The sequence below is a fragment of the Pseudorca crassidens genome, chromosome 11 (genome assembly GCF_039906515.1).
Source record: "Pseudorca crassidens isolate mPseCra1 chromosome 11, mPseCra1.hap1, whole genome shotgun sequence".
In the NCBI taxonomy this organism is placed as follows: domain Eukaryota; kingdom Metazoa; phylum Chordata; class Mammalia; order Artiodactyla; family Delphinidae; genus Pseudorca; species Pseudorca crassidens.
The window spans coordinates 72,824,187-72,840,558 of NC_090306.1; the positions used below are offsets into that span (position 1 = coordinate 72,824,187).

Genomic DNA, 16,372 nt, shown 5'->3' on the forward strand with positions numbered 1-16,372 from the left:
AAGGGAGAAAAAAGGAGTCAAAATAATCATCCTTTATTTTCAGAGATCCTTGAACTGGTCACTGCAATCATTGTTACTGGAACAATATCCTCACCAGTTGAGTGTACACACTAGCCCTAACTCCCTAGAGCTTTGTTACCCAGGAGCAATTTTCATCAGAATCTAACTGCAACAAAACACATACTTTCACAACAGAAGCTCCCGAATACACACACGCTGGACTTTACCTGTTTTTATGCCGAGTCTTCAGCAAGTTCCTTCCAAAGGGAGCCATGGCCCGCCAGGCCAGCGAACAGCAAGGACAGTATCTCAAAGTTCTCTGGGGATGGGGGAGATATCTGGATTTCTAGGGTGAAGGGAAGAGACCTGGAAGCTTCCTCTTCACCTCCTCAGATGCTCCTGGCTTTCAGCTCATTAGTATCCGTCTGAAGGGAGCTGCTGGAAGTTGTGCAACTGTTGCTTAACTTTGAACTGCGGGATTGCTGTGGCTGCTGCACCTTTGGAGACCTGCCCAGCTTCAGCCTCGAAGGAGGCGTCTGGAGGCAGGAAAAGGAAAAGAAAAAAAAAAGAGAGAACGAGAGGAAGGGAGGAGGACTCTATTGTGTTCTATAGTTATTTGCAGACTTGCTAAAAGAGCTGCCACCCCACAGGCATGGTAATACCCACGGAATGGGAATTTCACTCGCTTTGGAAACCCCCCTCTTCCGCTCTCCACGCCCAACCACACAGGGTGAAGTGAACACACATAAAAGATTTAAAAGTAAATACCTCCACCTCCCATCCAGCTCCAGTCTGTGAAAAGTAATCTGACGGAGGCAAGCAGGAGTGAGGGCCAAGAAGTCTTTGCCCAGCGATTCGACACAAAATTCCCCCGCCCGGGGTGTCAGTGCTGTAACATACATCGAGGAGCGAAGCTGGAGGCTGGATCGAGGGAGACTCCCAGACCCCTGAGGAATCTGAGCCCCGAGTTTCCCCCAACTCCGTCCCTCTACTCTTCAAGGTCATCTTCCAAAAGCTGGAGGACCTGAAGGACCAAAGGGCTCCAGGGCTGAATGATCACAGCACTGGCACAGGAACCAGCCAGGGTTTGGGGTCCCGACCCCGCCGCTTCTTTGGCACTTACTGGCCCTTTTAGACCACGGGCGTTTGAACGAAGAGCCAACTGTTGGCTCTCGCCCCTCGAGTAGTAAATTGAGAAAGGACGCGCCGCGAGGACTTCAGGGAACTGAAGTGTGCAGGTCGAGAGGCTGGCTGACATCACCTAGTCTCACGTGATCTCGAACCCTGGCCCACGGCAGCCCCGGCAGAGTTGGGCGAGCGCACGCGGGTGCGGGCGGCAGCAAGCAGCGCGGGAGGAACTCCCCTGCCCCGCGACGCCGTGGGAAAGCGCTGTCCAAGGGCGAGGCCCTGCAGAAACTTCCCAAGACATTTTTTCTAGGATTCCTTTTCCACTCCCCTCCTCCGACTCCCCTCTCTTCTGCCCCCGCCCGCTCGCCCCAACTCCTGCCCGCCCCAGGCCCTGCCTGCTGCGCTTCTAATCTTGGGCTTCCGTAGCAGAGGGAGGGAGGGAAAAGAAACTGTGGCTTCACTCTGAATACCACTTCAGGACAGGGGATCTCTGGACCACTAGAAACACGAAAGGCTCAGACTTTCTTTGGGAGCACACCCTCCACCCTCAACAAAAGCAAGCAAAAAAAGTGATCTCAAAGGTTTCTATAATTTTTATATGTCCTGATTTATGCAGAATTATACAGAGCTCAAAAAAATCATTTTTCCAAAGTTTACTAGCATAACTCTTCTCTAGTCCTCTATACTGTATACACATATATGTATTTTATATAACATTATTATCTAAAATTTGTTGTTTATTGTTTGTAATTGTACATAAATATTATATATAAGCTATATATATATATATATATATATATATATATATATATATATATATATATATCCCTAACTGTTAGAAATTAGCCAATTTATTACAATAGCCAGTGCTTTAATTCAGTTACCTTTTTTCTACTCCTGGAAGATAGGATAATTTTTTTAAAAAACACAGTCATCTTTTAAATGGATCTGTGGTAGTGGTACCAGAGAAAACCTTTAAAATACTGAAAGTCGTAAGTAGTAATGACATATTTTGTTTTACATGTATGTGTGTGTATATATATATCTCACATATACATACACACTTTACATGCAGCGTAAATAAAACCATATTTAGGGTGTACTTCAGTTTCAGTTCTTGACTTTATTTTACAAGCACATCACAAAAAATCATTTAAACTATCATGGAAACTTGCCCAGTTATTCTAAGTTGTTCAAAATAGAATCCCCTAAAGCTATACTGCTTGCTTATTAATATGATGGCTGCAGCCAATTTGCAAAGAATGTTGCATTTACAAATATCCCTGCATTTCCTATAGTTTTGGTTCTCCACCCTTATTAACATTATTTGTATATGTAGTTTTCATATAAAACAATTTTTAATAGAGGAGTTTAATGGAACAAGAGGAAACATTCTTTACTAGCATAATCTTATGCTGAGTTTCAAGTTCGCACAAATGAACCTCATTTAGGATGTTATTATTCCTCACATAAAATATTCTATTAATACTATTTATGACAAGCTCTTTGATGTGTAAGAATTAAATATCTCTCAGATATTAAAAGCTGAAAGGAATCAAAAACATGGGCACTAATATCTAAATAGAAAAGTAAGCAAGTAACAATTTGAAAAGAAAATAACAAAACCATGTTTAAAAAAAAACTAGTAACCAGATATTGTATAGGTAAATTGAAATGAGATTTTATTTTGCATCTACCAAATTGCCTGATTTTTAAAATGATGATTCTCAGCTCTGTCAGTATGATGGTCAGAGTAGTGTTGACATATAGTATTAGACAAGGAACTGGCTATTTTTCTTTACAGGGTAGAAAGTAGGTAAAAAATTATCTCAAAGTGAAAATTAGGCAAACTAATGACTGCATGTCCTTTCAGTGATATAATGGAGCCTTGTCTAATAGTTCTTCCCAAAGATAATCCAGTCCCCTGGCAGAATGCAATTTTTTAAACTTACTATTTACTACTGATTAGGCCCAGACTCTGTGAAATTTAGGTTTAAGTTGTGTTTTAAGAAAAAGGAAAGATGCAAGTAGAAAGATAACTCAAAAGGTTATAGTTTTATTGCACTGTAGGACATCAACCAATTTTACATCTAACTTAGTTTTATTTCAGCCTTCTGTCTTTAATTCACTAACTATATATAGCAGTCTTCCCTATCCTCTTTTGGGCCAGTTTTACAATTCTGCTGAGTTCCTCGTTAATAAGTCAATCTTTGACACTTGCCCACTATATATTTGTATGAGATTCATAATAGCAGTTTTTTGAAAATTATACTTTGAAAAACTCTGAGCATGCATCTGTCCTTTTCTGAACCAATAGGAAATCTTCATAGAAGAAAGATGGTTACTTATCTGTACAATCCCTATCTTTCCCTATGTGTAAAATGTGTTTTGATGGCAGAAAATAGAATGTTCTTTCAATCATCTCTAAGTATACAGCTCAACCAAAATAAATAGAAAAGGTATATTTCCTTACATATTTAAATTAACATGAAAAATCAACAGGGAGGATGGTACATTATACTTGATAATAAAAGAATGAATATTCTCTTCAATCAAATGAACATTATTTAATCTGTGGTTGAGGTGTTATCAGAAGCTAAACAGTGTTAAAACATGTATTCTGATAGAAAACCCTGTTTTTGAAGGAGGTATAACAGACAAATGTATCAATTTTTTGTCTAGTTCATTCATAGCCTCTCTTCATATTAGGAAGTTGTTGGTTTTTTGTTTATTTTTTGCTGCACCACGCAGCATGTGGGATCTTATTTCCCCGACCAGATATCAAACCCATACTCTCTGCAGTGGAAGCACGTGGAGTCCTAACCACTGGACAGCCAGGGAATTCCCTAGGAAATCTTTTTTAAATCGAATTTTTCCAGTGTTATTGAGATATAATTGACATACATCACTGTATAAGTTTAAGGTGTACAGCATAATGACTTACATATATTGTGAAATGATTCTTGCAATAGGTTTAGCCAGCATCCATCATCTCATAGATACAATAAAAAGAGAAAGCAAAAAAGAAAAACAAATTTTTCTTTTTTGTGATTAGAAGTCAGGATTTACTCTCTTAACGTTAATATACATTATATACCTGTGTTAACTATAGTCATCATGCTGTTCATTACATCCCTAGTCTTATTTATCTTGTAACTGGAAGTTTGTACCGCCTACCTCCAATTCCCCCTCCCCCCAACCCCATCCTGACTTCTAGTGACCACACTCAAGACATTTTATTATATGAACTTTTCTGACTTTTAGCTTTAGCACAGATGACTTCACTAAAAGGGTAGCAGATATAAGTATAGGGGTTAAGAGCATGAGTTTTGTAGCCACAGAGATCTACGTCATAGTAAAGATCCTGGCCACTTCCTAGTAAAGATCTTGGATAAATTACTTGATGTGTCTGAGCCTCAGATTTCTGATAATAATAATGCATTCTCAGTTTTCATTAGACGTAAGTTTAGAAGAATTTTAACTTTTTAAAAAAATACTGTCTTGTACAGATGTGTTGTATTCTTATTACTAGAAATTTACTCTTCACATTTTAATGATTAAATTGGCTTACTGGTGTAATTATCATACACGTCTGTGCTAGTAAGAGCCAGTTTTCCCCAGGGCCTGCATGAAAAAAATAGCAGAGCTGAGGTTCTAGATCTTGGATTACACACAGGTACTTGACTCTGAGCCAGTTTATCACCACTCATATGGTAATCTGTGAGGAAATAACATACTACAGAGCTTGTTATAATCAATCAGTTTATCTGATTTACTGAAAACCCCATTTTCAATTAAGGGGAAAAGAGTAAGATAGAGAACCTGTTTTGTTTGGACAACAAATAACTCAGAAATAATTAAAACTGGCCAGAAGAGTGGAATCCAAACTTGAATGAGAATCTTTGGACAATCAAGATGTGGCAAAAGGGCACCATGTAGAACAGAGCTGTTTATATAGCAAAAGGTAGAAAATCTCAAAAAAGTTAGTGGAGGATACGGTTAAACTGAATTCCAGAGCTATTATTTTTATTCCAATGAGTGTCTATCTTCTAAAGTTCTTTCCTATCTTAAGATTGCTCATGGAAATAGAAAACATGTCTAAAGAGTGGAACAGATGTATTTTTTTGTCACAGAATCTTTTAAATAATGAATGTAGGTGTCATGGGTTATGAAATAACCTCTCTAAAAGTTTTGAGCAAGAAAGAGATAACAATTTTGAATGGTTTAGGAAAAGCCCAGAAGCAGAGATCCCATTTCAGCTCTAGGATTCTATTACTGGCAGTATTCTTTTGATTCTCCAAAAAAAAGTTTAGAATGGCCGTCTAAGCTTTTGTAGGATTTACGTAATCATGTCTAATTAGTCATCCAGCTAATAGGTGGCTCCAAGCTTTTAATTAATTAAACAGTATTTGAATAGCTGGCTGGTTGGGGGTTGGCCAGATACCTGTGTCCTAAATAAAAGGCCAAATTTCTTCACTTGGTAGCCATGGCTATTATTAACTCTAAATGAGATAAAGTGACAAATCCATATAAGGAAGGCTGCTACTAGTAATTGCTCAACTTCATGGGACTTCCCTGGTGGCACAATGGTTAAGAATCTGCCTACCAATGCAGGGGACATGAGTTCGATCCCCGGTCTGGGAAGATCCCACATGCCACAGAGCAGCTAAGCCCGTGCGCCACAACTACTGAGCCCGTGTGCTGCAACTACTGAGCCTCTGTGCCTAGAGCTCATGCTCTGCAACAAGAGAAGCCACTGCAATGAGAAGCCCGCACACCGCAACAAAGAAAGCCCATGCTCAGTAATGAGGATCCAAAGCAGCCAAAAATGTAAAAAAAAATCACTCAACTTCAAAGAAAGTGTTGGGAAACAAAGATACTTTAATAAAATGTGTGCATATGAATATATAAACACCCTCAAATATACATTCACCTGCTATATGAAACAATAGAGTTATAATGTGTTTTGGTGCTTTATGCAAAGCATTTTCATGTCTGATATCTGATTCCCCTATGGTCAGCAGAAGAGAAAATATTATTTTAGTTTTATTAATAAGAAAACTGAGGTGTCGAGCCATGTGATGATTTAACTATTACTCAAAACAAAGAACAAACTGGAATCAAAGATGACTTTAGGGCTTCCCTGGTGGCGCAGTGGTTGAGAGTCCGCCTGCCGATGCAGGGGACACGGGTTCGTGCCCCAGTCGGGGAAGATCCCACATGCCGCGGAGCGGCTGGGCCCTTGAGCTATGGCCGCTGAGCCTGCGCGTCCGGAGCCTATGCTCCGCAACGGGAGAGGCCACAACAGTGAGAGGCCCGCGTACTGCAAAAAAAAAAGGATGACTTTAGTGTAGGTAAGAATCATAGATACCCTCTATTTCAATTGTCTCATTATGTAAATAAAGAAGACAAGACTCAGATATAAATGCACTTGCTCAAAAACTTATGTTAGCATGAAGTAGAACCAAGAACAGACCTTGTTGGCTATATTAATAACTCAGATATACCTTTTCAATTAACATTAAAATAGAACAAAATAAAAAATATAGAGCCTAACATGGACCTTAGAATTCATCCATGCAAGGACTCATTTTACTGCCAAGGACTCTAAGTGCAAAAGAGAATAAATTAATTTCCATACTTCATGCAATATTAGGCTTGAAACTCTGTTCTCCCAGTTCAGTATTCTTTTAAAATTATATAACTGTATGTGCTTAATCTATTTGCAAGCATTTAAATGACTTGGGTTCAAATCTCACAGGTCTAAACTACATCTATTTCACAGTTTATAAAGAAAGAAAATAGTTTTAATCCAGTGACATGAATTTTCATGTGCTCTTGAAGCACTAGCAGAGTTTTTCTTGAAAAAATAGTGTCTTATAGAGATATATGTTATGCTTATTACTAGAAATTTACTCTTCAAATTTTAACGTGTCAAAGACAATAATTTTGAAATTTGGAGCTCTCTTTTAGTAAATATGAAATGGAATGGATAAGAAAAGGAAAAATACCATATGTTTCCAGTCAGGATATTAAACACCACTTTAGATCGTTCAAGCCAAGCAAGATTTGATGCAGCGAATTGTTTACAAGGGTGTTAAAAAGAATGGAGAAACATAAGCAGAATACCAAGAAGCTGCTACCGTGCTTGTGCTGAAACCCATGAGCCAGCAACGGCTTCTCAGCTGTTGGAGACACTTCTTCAGCCTTCCACTACTGTTACAACTATTCCAGGTGAAAACCCTGAAGTGTGCACTCCAACAGTGCTGGGTCAGCATTTGCAAATCTCTCAGCTCCTCCCACTTTCCAAACTTCTGCCCGTATTTCTCAATGTGAGGACTTAAGAGAAAGTTGGCACTGAAGCCACTAGCTTGGCAAAGCATCTCAGAAATATAGTTCGTATGCGTCTAACCCTGTCAGCACAGGGGGAAATAGAGAATGATACGGAGTCAAGAACAATTAAATCATACACAGTTTGACATTTGGTAAATAGTTTTTCAGTGTAGAGCTACCTGGAAGATTATAGAGATAAAAGACATGCTTTCTGTGTATGCACTAAATGGGGGAGAAAAATAATTCAGGAACGTGGTATGTATGTCTAAAAGAGAGAGGCTGAGTAAAGTGTCAGACTGTGGGTATGTCCCATCTTATGACTGATGTGAACAGAAAACTGTAACAGTGGGTGCTCAAGACTTGGTTCATACTGGTAATAAAAGCTCCCAGCCAATATTCACTTCCTTTCGGGAAGGCTCAAAAGCTCTAAGAGAGAGAATTCTTGTCATGTAATATAATTTCCTAACTAACCTAAATGGATAGAATCCATACCTAATGTGATTATCATGAAAATTAATGTAGTAACAGAGATAACGTTCCAAGTCCATTACACATGGTCAATAAAAGTCAGCTCCATCACCCTGCAGGCCCTACCACTTGGGGTGTGTATGATTCAGGCTAAAATTATCCTCTTGGTTGGATTGTTCTCGACAGAATTGGAATCACCTCTTCTTTTCTTACTTCCTCAACTATTCACACATGAAATTGCTAGAATTATTACTTGTGAAAAATTTAAGTTGGTTGTCAGTCTTCAGGTCTGACTGGGTTATAGATATTATCAGTAAATATTAAAAAAGAGTTTACATTTGTATGCTGAATACAGGAAATAATTAGAATATCCTTCAATTCAGAGCATTTAAAAAATGTTACAAAGAGCAATCATTTATTGGTTTAAGACTCTGGAGTTTGCCTCAAATATTACTAATACCCAAAATAAAAGCCTGAAATCTGGTTTCTCCTTTGAAATGCATTATGTGAGCGATTCGAATTAATCTGTGGTAATTTTCAGAGAATATTATGGAATGACAAATCTTGATTTTTAACAAAGGTTTAAAATATTTAAATTATTAATGTTAAAAAAGATACAAACATACTAATACATTTGCTGATCAGTATTTCTTACCATTTATGTTTGGCTCATGTTTAACAAGCACGTTGAATTGAGGCTAATTAGTTCTTTGATAAAATAAATGTTTATTGGGCACCTAGAGTATGCAAGACACTGAATTAAAAGTCTACTATTCAGAGATGAGAAGGCACAGTTCTGGTTTTCAAAGAGCTTGAGTTGAATGGGAAAAGCAATTGTAATATAAAGCATCGTTCCTTGAATAGAGCTATGCATAAAGCACAGTGGTGATATGGGAGAGAAGCAATTAAATCTATTAAGGCAAGCTGAGGAAAATCATAATAACTCTGAGAACTAGGTATTATTATTGCCATTTTATGAATGTTAGCAATAATGGCTTAGAATTATAATACAATCACTTATATAATCTTTGGAAAAATTTTCCTTAATTGATACTTAATAGATAGTTTATTAAGTAGATTTGGGAATGTTTCCTTTTTAAACTTAGTAAAGACTTTGTGAATGTAATTTTAATTTACCACTATCAACCATCTTTCTTTATGATGTGGAGAACATATTAGCCTCATATGTATGAAAACACCAGTACCAATTGTTATGGACTGAATGGTGTCTTCCCCAAATTAATAAATTGAAGCTCTAACCCCCAATGTGACTGTATTCAAACAGGGCATTTAGGGAATCATCTAAATGAGGTTAAATGAGGTAATAAGAGTAGGGCCCTAATCCCATAGGGCTGGTGTCCTTATAAGAAGAGAAAGAGACACCAGCGCTCTCTCACTCTGCAGGCACGGAGAGGAAACGTCACGAGGACACAGAGAGAAGGTAGCTGTTTACAAATCAGGATGAGTGTCCTCACCAGAAACAGAATTTACCAGCACTTTGATTTTGAACTTCTAGCTTCCAGAACTCTGAGAAAATGAATTTCTGTTGCTTAAGTGGCCCAGTCTATGGTATTTTGTTATGACAGCCCAAGTAGACTCAGACACCAATAATATGAAGCTGATGAACTTGGACTAATTTTCCTTGGGGAAGAACAAACCAGTACCTTTTTTCCCTTGGAAAAAAGCCACCTCCTTTAATACCCACTGTGTTCTGGTAGTAGAGGTGGGTGAGTTTGCACCTGGATCTGGGAACCTCCTGGGAAGCTCAGGGGTCTCAGTACACATCTTCCCCTTGAGATTTAATGTTATAGAATTTCTCAGTGAATAAAAGTGCCATCTTGGACTGAAAGGCTACCCGGGTTGCCAAAGGTGATTCGAGTCCAACTGGGAGGAAGTTTGCAGGTTGCATGTTTCTCACTAGGGTTCTACAGAAAAACCTGTAGTCTGTGAGGGAGGACTTATCTGCACTTGCTTGTTAGGGCAGTGGGCACAGATCCGACTTTGTGGTTCCAGTTTTTGAGATTGAAACCTTGTGAGAGCCATAGAACAAGGGCAGCTAAAAAACTAGAACTGCAAGTAAGCTGTTCACATTTGCAAAATTTCCTTCCCAGTATTCTCTGTAAGCAGGACTGCTTTGTTTTTACAAAGAAGGAAGGAAGTAAAGGAAAGAGGGAGAGGTGGTGGTATTAGATTTCCTGATAAATATAGGCATTTACTCAAGTGATTGATGGGAGAAATATATTTAAAAATGTGACTCTATTGCTACTCCAATCTAGTGGCTTAGAGCTTGTAGATTTTTCACATGTAACAGAGCCTTAAAACTACAATTCAAAAAAAAATTGTCATTCTTATAAACAGGCAATTCACAGAAAGATTAAAGGAGCTCACTGTTGAAGTGTTAAAAATATGTCCACAGATTCTTTGATGCTCCTCCTTTCAATAGGTGAAAGCTTAATCCCACCTCCCCCTTGTGTGTTGACAGGTCTGGTGACACTCTTCTAACGAACAGCAGTAGGTTCAACTTAGTGACTTCCTTCTAACAAATAATGGCAGAAGTGATGGTGTGTCATTTGCAACATTAGGTTATAAAAAGGCTGTATCTTCTATCTTGCTCTGGGGTAAGTCATGTTGTGAGCAGCCCTCTAGAAAGGCCCACATGATGATAAATTGAAGGCTTCAGCCAGTGGCCACATGGGTGAGCTCAGAAGCAGATGACACCCACCCCTTTCAGAGATTACAGCCCTGGCCAATAGCTTGACTGAAACCTTATGAGAGATCTTGAGACACAACTTTCAGATTCTTGACTCTTAAAACTGTCCGAGTTAATAAAGGTTTTTAGCTGCTAAGTTTTGGGGTAAATTCTTAAACAGAGTACTTGTCTACTGATCACAGTTCCAACATATGGGGGAGGGGGAGTTGCCCGCACACCACCAAGCAATGCTCCAGGCAGATACCAGCTGGGTGTCCTAACATTTTAACTCAATTCTGACACATCTACCCAGAGATAGCATTGGATTCCACAGGTTAAGGGTTTAGTCCTACGAGACTCCACTGACCCCTCACTTCAGGCTCCAGATACAAACCCAGGGTGTCACCTATCCTTTTGATGAACAGCCTGTAAATCAGAGGTTCCCACAACCCCCTGCTTGGGTTTGATTAATTTTTTAGAGTGCTCAGAGAAGCAATTTTACTTACTAAATGACTGGTTTATTATAAAAGGTTATAACTCAGGATCAGCCAGGTAGAAGAGAGTATAGGGAAAAGTATGGGGAAAGGGCGCAGTTTCCATGCCCTCTCAGAGTGCTCAACTCTCCCCACATTGCCAAGTGTCCACCAATGCAGATGCTCTCTGAACCTCATCCTTTAAAGATTTTCTGGAGGCTTTCTTACATAGGCATGAATGATTCATGGTGACTGAACTCAGTCTCCAGCCCCTCTCCCCTCCCTGGAGGTGGTAGAGGCCAGGAGACTGAAAGGTCCAACCCTTAAAACAAATGGTTGGTTATCCTGGCAGCCAGCCCCCCATCCTTCAGTGGGGTCCAAAATTCACCTCGTTTATGTTAAAAAAGGCAGACATCTTTACCATTCTCACTTAGTAAATTCAAGTGTTTTAGGACCTCTGAGCCAGAAATGGGGACAAAGGCCAAATATATATTTCTTATTATAAATCACACTATTACACAGAGTTAAACAATTATTATAATCAGACTTACTAGATACCAGAGAAATGCTGAATAAAACAACAAAGTCAAGTACCTTCTTAAACATTAGACTGGCCAAATTTTAAAAATAATAATTCCCAGTATTTTCCAGGGCATACACTTTTTATGGGTATTTAATCAAAATGCTCTGTTTGGAGAATAATTTTGGGTGCAGTGGTTAAGAATCCACCTGCCAATGCAGGGGACAAGAGTTTGAGCCCTAGTCTGGGAAGATCCCCCATGCCGCGAGCAACTAAGCCCGTGTGCCACAACTACTGAGCCTGTGCTCTAGAACTCACAAGCCATAACTACTGAGCCCGCGACCCACAACTACTGAAGCCCACACAGCTAGAGCCCATGCTCCGCAACAAGAGAAGCCACTGCAGTGAGCAGCCCGTGCACTACAACAAAGAGTAGACCCGACTCCCCGCAACTAGAGAAAGCCTGTGTGCAGCAACAAAGACCCAACACAGCCAAAAATAAATAAAATAAATTTATATAAAAAAAATTATGTAATAACCTCTGTGGGAAAAAGAATGGATATATGTATAACTGAATCACTTTGCTATACACCTGAAACTAACACAACATTGTAAATCAACTATACTCCAGCATAAAACAAAACTTAAATTTTAAAAAAGAAGAAATATAATCACTCCATTTATAGACAACCCTATTAAAAGTAATGTTAGAGCTATATACAGTTTGATGAAATGATATCAGAAATTATTTTCCTTCAAGTTAAGCTACATATTAAAGATTGCTAAGGAAAATGCCTGAAGTTGTTAACAGGTGATGCTAACGAATACAGTGGCCTGGACTGCTCTAGCAGATTGGAACTATGTGAAACGTGGGTCCATTAATTCTAAATTTTATGATTTTTTTTCAAGAGAATCCATGAAAATTTGATTTTTTTAAAATGTGAAATCTTGCCATATTAAACACATAATAAATTAAATTTTTTAAGATTCTAAAGCCAAATATAATATTTCTGAATGCAGACACCACCCACAGTGTTCCAGATTGAGATCACCCTATAACTGAACAATAATGGATTGAGGAGATCCATAATAATGGATTAAGGAGATTAAAACTACCTGAAAAACTTTACTGAAACTTTATTGAATTCATTATCATATCTAAAAAAATAATATCTTAGTCAAAGAGACAGTAGCCAGCCACTGAAACACAGAAAAGTAGAAAGAAAGAAATGTGTCCTCAATACAGGTACTGCCCATCCCAAGAATCAATATATCAGATCTTGATATATTGTACTCTGTATTGCCCTGTAGCAGAGCAGTTGAGGACTTGGGGTCTTGCGCCAGACTCCATGTGTTTGAATCCCAGCTCTGCCACTTACTAGGTACTCAATCTTTCTGTGACACAGTATCTCTATTTGTAAAACAGGGATTATAACTGTATGTACAACACTGAAATGCTGTGAGAAAGTAATGGCTGAATAAATATTAGCTATTATTACTGTGGAGGTGAAGTATTAGATTACCAGAGACTGGTGCCAGAAACCATTCTTATCATTTAATCTTTGTGCTGATTTCATTCTCACAAAGCAATTGCTGATTATAATAGACTTGTGTAAAATGAAAGAATGCCTTGGTCTGAGGGTGTAAGAGCAGACACTGGGGTAGTTAGAGACCTTAGTATAAATTAAGAGATTGCTATTCTGATTAAAGTACTTTACTCTCGGTGAGTTCAGTTATCGTGAATTAAGTTGCCTAGGATTTGATTATATCTAGAACTAAGACATGATTATTTTTCTGGATCCTAAACCATGGTGAATTCACGAAGACAGACACCAACCAAAGAGAACTCTTGGCATCTAGGCAGTTGGAATGTTCTTTTTTTCACCGTGAGATTTTTCTTTCAGACCTTCTCTCTTAAAACTGTAATAAAAAAAATTATGTCTCTCTTACTCATTGTTTAATTCCCAATCTTTAGCACAGTGTTTGACAAAAAGTCAATGTTCAATAAATATAAATGATTGAATGAATGAATTTAAAATGAATCAACAATCGAAAAACAGATTTCTTTGTATCAGGTTGTTTGTTGCCATTTACCTTGTTTCAATCGAAGTGTTACTTAGAGAATTACTTCTGGTTCATTGATGGTCCCTTTTAGTTGAGTTCCAAGTATTGAATATTGTGCTGTGTCTTTTACAATTGGAGCAGGAGTTGGAGAGTGGAAAATGAGAAGTGGAAGAAAGGAAAAGCAACTAGCTATTTGAGAGAACATCTTTCATTCATTTGAGGGTAAGGGATTGCAGGAATGAGGTATATACACAGTCAGTTCTGGACACAGCAGAGTAATGAATATCAGGTTTATCTTCCTGACATAAAAATCAACAAAATAGGATAAAATATATGAAACAACTCTTTTCAGGCTTTGGAAAAAACACAGCATATAACTATAATTCCTGAAAGAACGATAACTCCTGAGCTGAGTCCCACATTTACTCTGGTTTTCTGCCTGGGAACGTCTCAAACTGCTGCACAGGGATGAAGAGCCTCCAAAGAAGGCAGCAAACCTGCCGGCCAAAGAAAACAGCGATTCTATTTTGTTGCTGCTGAGGCTGCTGTATTCCATGGCACAGGGTAGCAAAGATGCGGGAGTTGCACAGAGGAGCCTCAGAAATCTGCATAGTGGCCCCTCCAGATATCTGACTAAACAAACACATGGCAATGATGTACAAGGCTTGACTCCACATACCAGGCAGAGAATAATTGTTGGGAGAATGAGAGCAGAACAGAGATTCTGGAAGTAGGCAGATGCTGGAAGAAATCAGATTTCCAAACTGCTAGAGTGAAGAATCTTCAGAAAGGCCACCACTTGAGAATAAGAACTGTGCCTGAGAGCAGTGGTCCCTCCAATCTGGTCCGCAGAACAGCAGCCTTAGCATCACCTGGGAACTCGTTGGAAATGCTGATTCTCTGACACCAACCTGATCTACAAAATCAGGAACTCATCAGGTGGGATCCAGCACTCTGTGAATCAAAGAAAAATCCGCAAGGAAATTAGAAAATGTTTTTAAATGAATGGTAATGAAAATACAACTTAATCAGAATTAGTGAAAAACAGCTAAAACCACGATCTGATAAGATTTATGTATTTAAATATTTATATTTGAAAAAAAGAAGAGGTCTGAAATTAACGTCCTCAGCCTAACCTTAAAAAGAAAGAAAAGGAAGAATAATTTAAACCAAAAGTAAGTAAAAGGAAACAATAACGGTAAGACTGAAAATCAATAAAATAAAGAACAAATGATGGAAAAAATTAAGACCCAAAGTTGCTTTTTTGAAAAGTTGAATAAAAATGAAAAATATCTAATAAAATTGATCAAGAAAAAAGAAAAACACAAACAAGATCAACAATGAAAAAGAGAATGTTGCTGTAGAGCCTCCAAGCAATAAAACGATAATAAAGAAATATTATTGATACTAATAAAGGTATATGAATAAGTCTGATAACTTAGATAATTTAGTAAAATTCATTGAAGGGCACTAATCACTAAAACAAGGAAAAGTCAATGGGGTTGCATATACACATTTAAGAACAGTGAAATACTGAGGCAGCATCTCAAACTGGTATTGGGATCACGTTGTCAGAATTAGTAGACAACTTCCTATAATGATCATGATGAAAGACAATTTTTGGGAAGTGTTGGTCTTAGCATTTATGTTCATTTAAACTGTTGGTTATCCATGGCTTAAATAGTCTGTGATACCCCCTCAGAATCTTGCAGACCCACATCAAAATACTTACAAATAAGCGTATATCATCTTCCATGATTAGTTTAGATAAAATTAGACTGGTGGGAAAAAAAATAGAACATATAAATAGAAGTAGGTTTGTTTAAAAATAAAAGAATTTCAAAATTTAAATTTCTCACCAGGCCAAAGTGTTTTCTCTGATAGATTCTAACCAAAGTTAAAACAATAGTACCAATCTTATACAAATTTTTCAGAAGATATAAGAGGGAAGATCACTCCCCACTTCATTTTATGAGACCAGAATAATCCCGATACCAAAATCAGTCAAGTATACTCCAAGAAAAGAAAAGCTACAGAACACTATCTCTCATGAAAAGATATGCAAAAATCCTTAACAAAGCACTAGCAAAACACATACAACAATATATAAAAAGGATAATATGACAAGACATAGCAAGGTTCATCCCAGTAACAAAATGTTGGTTTATTATTTTAAAAAATGAGTACAAATACTCATCACATTAATAGAAAGAAAGAGCAAAATTCATATGGTATCTTAATAGATGTGGGAAAGTACTTGACAAAATTGAGCACCCATTCATGATAAAAACTTACAGCAAACTAGGAACAGCAGACACTCACCAAAAAGTACATAATGTTTGATTACCTTTATATGAAGATCAAAAATAGGCAAAATTAAGTGTTTACCTGTGATGTCACAGAAATTTGCTGGGGATGTGTATGAGAAAATTTTCTGGTATGAAGGAAACAATCTTCATCTTTATTGGGTTTTGAATAACACAAGTTCAAACTTTTGTCAAAACTCATCAACCTTTACATTTAGGATCTATGCCTTTCACTGTATGTAAACTATACCTCAATTAAAAACAAGCCACAGGGCTTCCCTGGTGGTGCAGTGGTTGAGAGTCCTCCTGCCGATGCAGGGGACACGGGTTCATGCCCCGGTCCGGGAAGATCCCACATGCCGCGGAGCGGCTGGGCCCGTGAGCCATGGCC

General features: G+C 38.1%; 2 protein-coding genes across 5 annotated transcripts in view; one reads left to right on the top strand and one right to left on the bottom strand.

Annotated features, from left to right (window-relative positions):
* RASSF9 (Ras association domain family member 9) overlaps positions 1-1,341 on the bottom strand; it is a 30,729-nt gene extending 29,388 nt beyond the window's left edge. The window contains exons 1-3 of one of the 3 annotated variants that reach the window (XM_067697483.1): positions 1,124-1,341; positions 769-889; positions 228-536 (exon numbers count right to left, since the gene is read on the bottom strand). In XM_067697483.1, the coding sequence (XP_067553584.1) occupies positions 228-274 (47 nt within the window). In that variant the 5' untranslated portion in view covers positions 275-536; positions 769-889; positions 1,124-1,341. Of the gene's footprint in view, positions 1-227; positions 537-768 lie in introns of all 3 variants that reach the window. The other 2 variants (XM_067697485.1, XM_067697484.1) reach the window with 2 other exon arrangements.
* Positions 1-16,372, top strand: part of NTS (neurotensin) — a 71,168-nt gene that overhangs the window by 33,420 nt on the left and 21,376 nt on the right. The gene's annotated exons all lie outside the window — the stretch shown is intronic.